This window comes from Amblyomma americanum, chromosome 9 (genome assembly GCF_052857255.1).
Source record: "Amblyomma americanum isolate KBUSLIRL-KWMA chromosome 9, ASM5285725v1, whole genome shotgun sequence".
In the NCBI taxonomy this organism is placed as follows: domain Eukaryota; kingdom Metazoa; phylum Arthropoda; class Arachnida; order Ixodida; family Ixodidae; genus Amblyomma; species Amblyomma americanum.
Genome location: NC_135505.1, coordinates 36,390,879 through 36,397,356, shown reverse-complemented (window position 1 = coordinate 36,397,356; position 6,478 = coordinate 36,390,879). Strand labels below are relative to the sequence as shown.

The following is a 6,478-nucleotide window of genomic DNA, read 5'->3' as shown; positions in this document are numbered from 1 at the left end:
TTCAACGAATAGAACGCAGTAAGTGCATCAGATGTTATATACGAAACTTGCCCATTTCATTTCAAATACGATGAGATCAAAATTCCTAAGTGCTTATGTTCTTCAACTTTATTTAGTTTCTTGTTCTCAATGCCATAAATAAATATTAGAGCATTTTCTTCCTGGTTATTGTCATAGAGAGTTTTATCTAAGTTAAGCGTTCTGCCAGTGTTTGCACCATTCGGAAACTTGCACTAATGAGTTGTTAAGAAATAATAGATCATCATAGTTACTAATTTCTTTGTAAATGATACAGTCGCCTGCGAACATACGGACCGTACAGTCGATGTTATCTGCCATGTCGCTTATGAAGATAAGAAAAATAAATGGAGCAAATGCTGTGCCTTGAGGCATGCCGGACACTACTTCTGCACATCCCGAACGTTGCCCTTCATATTCAACAAACTGAAACCGATTTGTCAGATAAGCCTGAAGCCATTGTGTTATATTCCCAGAGCCAAACAATATGCGTAGTTTGTGAAATATTTATGCTAAAGGCTGTTTGATTTTCCTCCCAGTTCACCAAAACCGTTTAATCTATACTGCCTTGTTTTTATGACATTTACGCTACTGCCATCAATTATAGAGAATAGCACTATGCATACATTGTATAAGCTAATTTTAATGCAAAAAATGATCTATGAGAGATTTAAAAGCCACCCTATGATGCCCGCACATCTCCATTGTTCACCAAACTGAAAATTGTGAAATTTCAGCAGCTTTATTAGTTTAAGCTCCTGCAACACTTAAATCTCATATGAGTAAGGTAGCACACACGTTAACAACACTGGCAAGCTTGCAAAGCCACATTTCTTTAACCTCAATGAGGCCCATGGAACTTTGGCATCTTCCCATTGTCTCGCACAGACTATGTATTTTAGATGGCTCAGTCTAGGGTTCGACAGGTTTTAAATAAATACCACCTCACAATATAAAAATTTATTTCAGTTTAAGAAAGGAGTAATGCGCTTTTTGCGTAGTTCTTGCCAATAGTTCGCTTTATTATTCCATTTTATTGCGTAATACGGTATTTACCATCTTATATTTATTGTTTACAAAGCGATATTGCAGTTGTAACATCCTTTGTGTGAATTACGCTGCCTAATTGTGCCACAGTGTCCTCTTCCGATTACCGGTAGGTAGGGCTAGTCACACTACTTCTACGTGGCTTTTTCTCACCTTCCCAAGCACATCTCATCTGCACATTGCTTTGTACTTTGTGGTAAATAAATCCCCTTTAGTTTCAAAGAATGGTCACTGGCCTGGACAGGCAAAGCATAACGGTGCGTCTATAAATTGGTATGCAGAAAACTCAAGTAATGTTCAACAGTCTGGGAAGAGAACAGCAGCTTACGTGCGGCGCTGGAAGTGGCAAAGGAACACTTCTTTGTCAACCTATTCAAATGACTGACACTGTACACAGACGAAACTAGACACTGTTGCATGGTCCACTACATTTACGTAGTTCTGCCGCCGGTCCCTGGCCAAACGATGTTTTTGAATTTCCTACCCTCATCGCAACTTCTTTTGTTTTATAGTCACTGACTGCTCCTTCGCTGATCCGTCTTAAATGGACTTGCGATTCGGTTCTTTTGGTAGTTCGTAAAGACGACGTTCTTATCGTTATTGTAGTCCAGATCGACCAGAGCTTGGTGAATCTCCAGATTGTGTCGCCAAATAACTGTTCATCCCCGCAGTACACAGTGCATCGCTGATGTTCGCAAGGCTTTCTATGCCGTCTACGCCTTTCATAATGTGTCATTTTCTTTACTGTTTTGATGTGGGAGCCTTTGATGACAACAAAGCGCTTCATGACACCGGCGCTCTTTGCGTCTCACAGGAGCTCTAATTTTTCTGCACGCTGGTCGGCATTCACTGTTCTTGTTTTGTACGTTGAAATGAGGGTAGATAGCGGGATACAATAGGGAGAAGCTTAGAGCTAGGATTAAAACCATTCAGTTTACTTCAGTACCTATGAGCATCAAGACGTGGAGCCTGATACATGTAGCCTCCTATTAAACAATTTTATCTTAATTACCCAGGAGTTATAACCTTAACCCTTACATAAAGAAAAACGAAAAATAACTGAATACGTGCCCCTGGTTGACTTTACCTGCACAGCTTTTAAAAACGTGGCGTGCAAAACTTTGCGCCTTTTTGACAAGATTCTCCTTCACCAAGGCTCACTTGATGATTATTTATGTGGTTAGAGAAAGCGAATATAGTCAACATTAAACTCATTCCAACAGAAAAAAGGCAGACGCCGACCAAAGGTTTTTGTCGAAACAGTCGTTTCGGCTTCCATACGGAAGCCTTGTTCACTAAATTTTTATTGTAGAACCGCGACGCTTAAATAAGCTTCAATAATCGTCCCAGGCATCTTGCATAGGTTGGCGGCAGATTGCCGATGTTACGATTAAGTCTTTTTTCGGTGGTCTGAATCACCAAGGACTCGAGATACTGGCGTGAAAGCCAGTTCTTTTCTTTGGCGATGATAGAAGCCATTTCCCAGCAGATATCATGACCTGCCGATACGGCGTGCTCCGCAAGTGCATTGGAAGTGACTTTCTTGTTCTTCACGTCCGACATGTGTTCTTTCAGACGCCTTTCAAAATTCCCGCTCTCGTCGATGTAAACATAGTCGCACTTGGCGCAGGGGATTCTGTACACAACACCCGGAAATTTTTCTTTGTTTAGTTTGCCCTTGACATTCACGAGCTCGTGCCGTAACTTGCGGGCGGGAACGTGGGAAACGTGCACGTCGTATGTGCGCAGGACACGTCCAAGTGCTTCACTTATGCCTGTACATAAGGTATGGCGACAGGCGCTTTGCAATGGCTGCCGACCGGTTCCGCTGACCGCTCCGAGCGACGTTCAACGGAGTCCAAAAAGTTCCTAGGGTAGCTGCAGTTCATCAAATCACGACGCATTTGTATCAAGTCTGAGGCACCATCTTCAGGTCTGTAGCAGATTTTTCGGGATCGTTCAATTAGCGAAGCCGCAACTGCACGTTTGTGGCATGGCGGGTTAACACAGCTAAAATGCAGGTATCTGCCCGTGTGGGTGGGCTTCCTGAAGACTTGAAACAAAAGGCGGCGGCCATTTCTCTCTACTGACACGTCCAAAAAAGGCAGACGGTTGGCAACCTCCTCCTCAACAGTAAACGTAATGGCCTCAGCGATGCTGTTGATGTGCTCTGTAAAGGCGGTGAGTGCATCCTTTTTTATGATGCAAAAGCAATCATCAATATATCGTAAGAAGATCTTAGGCCGAGGTTGGAAAGACGCCAGAGCTTGGTTTTCTATAGCTCGCAAGGTCAGGTTAGCAGCCGTGACCGAAATGGCCCCGCCCATTGCTGTTCCATGCACCTGTTTGTAGAAGGTGCCTCGGAAGACGAAATACGTGTTTTCTAGGCAAAATTTCAAGAGCCTCAACAGGTCCGGTGCCTCGAAAGGTGTTCTTTCGCCGAGCTTCTCGTCTGAGTGAAGGGTAGCGCCGCATACATCCACCGCTAGATCCACAGGGACGCTTGTGAACAAAGACTTGACGTCGAAGGACACCGTTAAGTCACCGTCATCAACGGAAATGTCATGCACCTTTTCGATGAACTCGTACGAGCTCAGTATAAACGTGGATCCTTTTCCAACTAGCGGTGCGAAGACGAGGTGAAGGTAGCCCGAGAGCTCGTACAAGGGGGAACGGGTGAAGTCCACTATCGGTCGCATAGGGACGCCCTCCTTGTGGATCTTTGGCAAACCATACAACGCAGGCGCGGACTCATTGCGGCAGAGGAGCCTGAAGTACAGAGAGTTATGGTGAGGCGGTACGAAGTGAGACACGTCGACAAGTAGCTTCTGCAGTTCTCGTTCTAACTTAGATGCAGGGTCTTCCTAGAGATCTACGTAAGTGCTCCTGTCCTGCAGAAGATCCAGCATCTTTTTGTCGTAGTCTGGCCTGTTCAACATGACAGTGGCATTACCCTTGTCGGCGGGGAGGATAACAATATCCTGGTTCCTCCGCAGGCTGTTGACAGCACTGCGTTCCTCAGCAAGCATGTGACTGGGCTGTCGGTTTGGAAGTTTAGCAAGAATGCTCACTGCCCGTGTTCGTACAACATCACGGCGACTGTGGTCCACTTTGCCAATTGCACGTTCGACAGCACATATTATTTTTCTTTTGTCCAGTGCAGGTCCCCCGTTGACGATTAGTCCAAGCTCAAGCACGGCTTGCTCGGGTTGAGTTGGCTTGTAGCTGGAAAGGTTGTATACGGTCGAAGGGGTGCCGCCAGGGAAATCTGCAGGGTTCACTTCCTTGTGGCCAGGCATCAGTCTGATTAGCTTGTTTCTGTGGGCCACCTCTCGTTGGCGGCACTGTAGGCTGGCTTTGTAGTTGGTATGCAGTTGAATGCTCGCGAACTCATTCGGGCATATGTACTCAAGGCTCCGACGAGAAGGCTGCGACGTCACTCAGACGAGAAGCTCGGCGAAAGAACACCTTTCGAGGCTCCGGACCTGTTGAGGCTCTTGAAATTTTGCCTAGAAAACACGTATTTCGTCTTGTGAGGCACCTTCTATAAACAGGTGCATGGAACAGCAATGGGCGCGGCTATTTCGGTCACGGCTGCTTACCTGACCTTGGAAGCTATAGAAAACCAAGCTCTGGCGTCTTTCTAGCCTCGGCCTAAGATCTTCCTGCGATATATTGATGATTCCTTTTGCATCATAATAAAGGATGCACTCACCGCATTCACAGAGCACATCAACAGCATCGCTGAGGCCATTACGTTCACTGTTGATGAGAAGGTTGCCAACTGTCTGCCTTTTTCGGACGTGTCAGTAGAGAGAGATGGCCGCCGCCTTTTGTTTCAAGTCTTCAGGAAGCCCACCTACACGGGAAGATACCTGCATTTTAACTCTATTAACCCGGCATGCCACAAACGTGCAGTTGCGGCTTCGCTAATTCAACTATCCCGAAAAATCTGCTACAGACCTGAAGATCGTGCCTCGGACTTGATGCAAATGCGTCGTGATTTGATGAACTCCGGCTACCCTAAAACTTTTTGGACTCCGTTGAACGTCGCTCGGAGCGGTCAGCGGAACCCGTCGGCAGCCATTGCAAAGCGCGTGTCGCCATACCTTATGTACCAGGCATAAGTGAAGCACTTGGACGTGTCCTGCGCACGTACGACGTGCACGTTTCCCACGTTCCCGCCCGCAAGTTACGGCACGAGCTCGTGAATGTCAAGGGCAAACTAAACAAAGAAAAATTTCCAGGTGTTGTGTACAGAATCCCCTGCGCCAAGTGCGACTATGTTTACATCGACGAGAGCGGGAATTTTGAAAGGCGTCTGAAAGAACACATGTCGGACGTGAAGAACAAGAAAGTCACTTCCAACGCACTTGCGGAGCACGGCGTATCGGCAGGTCATGATATCTGCTGGGAAATGGCTTCTATCATCGCCAAAGAAAAGAACTGGCTTTCACGCCAGTATCTCGAGTCTTTGGTTATTCAGACCACCGAAAAAAGACTTAATCGTAACATCGGCAATCTCCCGCCAACCTATGCAAGATGCCTGGGACGATTATTGAAGCTTATTTAGGCGTCGCGGTTATACAATAAAAATTTAGTGAACAAGGCTTCCGTATGGAAGCCGAAACGTCTGCTTCGACAAAAACCTTTGGTCGGCGTCTGCCTTTTTTTCTGTTGAAATGAGTTACTTACTACCCGACCAGACGAGATTTCGTCAGACCTTAGATTTCAGTCAACATTAAACTTCTGTGTAGAGCATTCATGACCAGTCGTGCCACTTGAATTTAAACCTAAAATAATTTTTAATGAAAATCTAGGAGACGCTAAAAATGCCGATTTTTCTCCCCGTGTCGCGTATTGCCCCAACTTCATCTAAATCAGTCTGATGGCAAATTTTCTCGTATGTCGCATGTACGGCCACCAGCATGAGCAGATAGTCATGTGCCTTGTTCATGGCTGTTGCAACCACTGCGCCCTGTATCCGCTCAGGACCAGGACTCATTATTCAGCACACGCGCATCATTGCGATAACTGTGCACGTTTCAGGTTACAAGGGAGTAAAAGGGTTCGTGAGAGCAATAGCAAGTTGCAGCATTGAGCAGAAAAGTTCATGTCTTCAAGGTTAAATACACGTTGTATAATTTCGCATGAAATCACCAATACAACAAATGTCAGTTACTGGCAGAACAAGCGTAGATTGGATAGAATCAATACTGGCAGATAGGCGGTTGCAATCTCCTGACGCATTTGACAAGAACACAAAACCTTTTCATGTGGCGTAGCGGACACACAATTCTCTTGTGATGATCAACTGGGAAAGAAGGATACGTAGTCATTGAATGGAACGTCGATTACGTTCCATTTCGCTTGCTGTATTATGTTGAAGCAGTTCATAGACCTAAGCCGCCGC

At 45.7% G+C, this 6,478-nt stretch overlaps 2 protein-coding genes across 2 annotated transcripts; both read right to left on the bottom strand.

Moving 5' to 3' along the window:
- Positions 1-2,834: 2,834 nt before the first annotated feature.
- Positions 2,835-3,764, bottom strand: LOC144103295 (uncharacterized). The gene has a single exon (XM_077636055.1). It carries the CDS (start codon positions 3,762-3,764, stop codon positions 2,835-2,837), a length of 930 nt encoding a protein of 309 aa, XP_077492181.1.
- Positions 3,765-3,929: 165 nt separating this feature from the next.
- LOC144103294 (uncharacterized) lies at positions 3,930-4,364 on the bottom strand. Its single transcript, XM_077636054.1, has one exon. The coding sequence runs from the start codon at positions 4,362-4,364 to the stop codon at positions 3,930-3,932; it is 435 nt and encodes a 144-aa protein (XP_077492180.1).
- Positions 4,365-6,478: the final 2,114 nt, after the last annotated feature.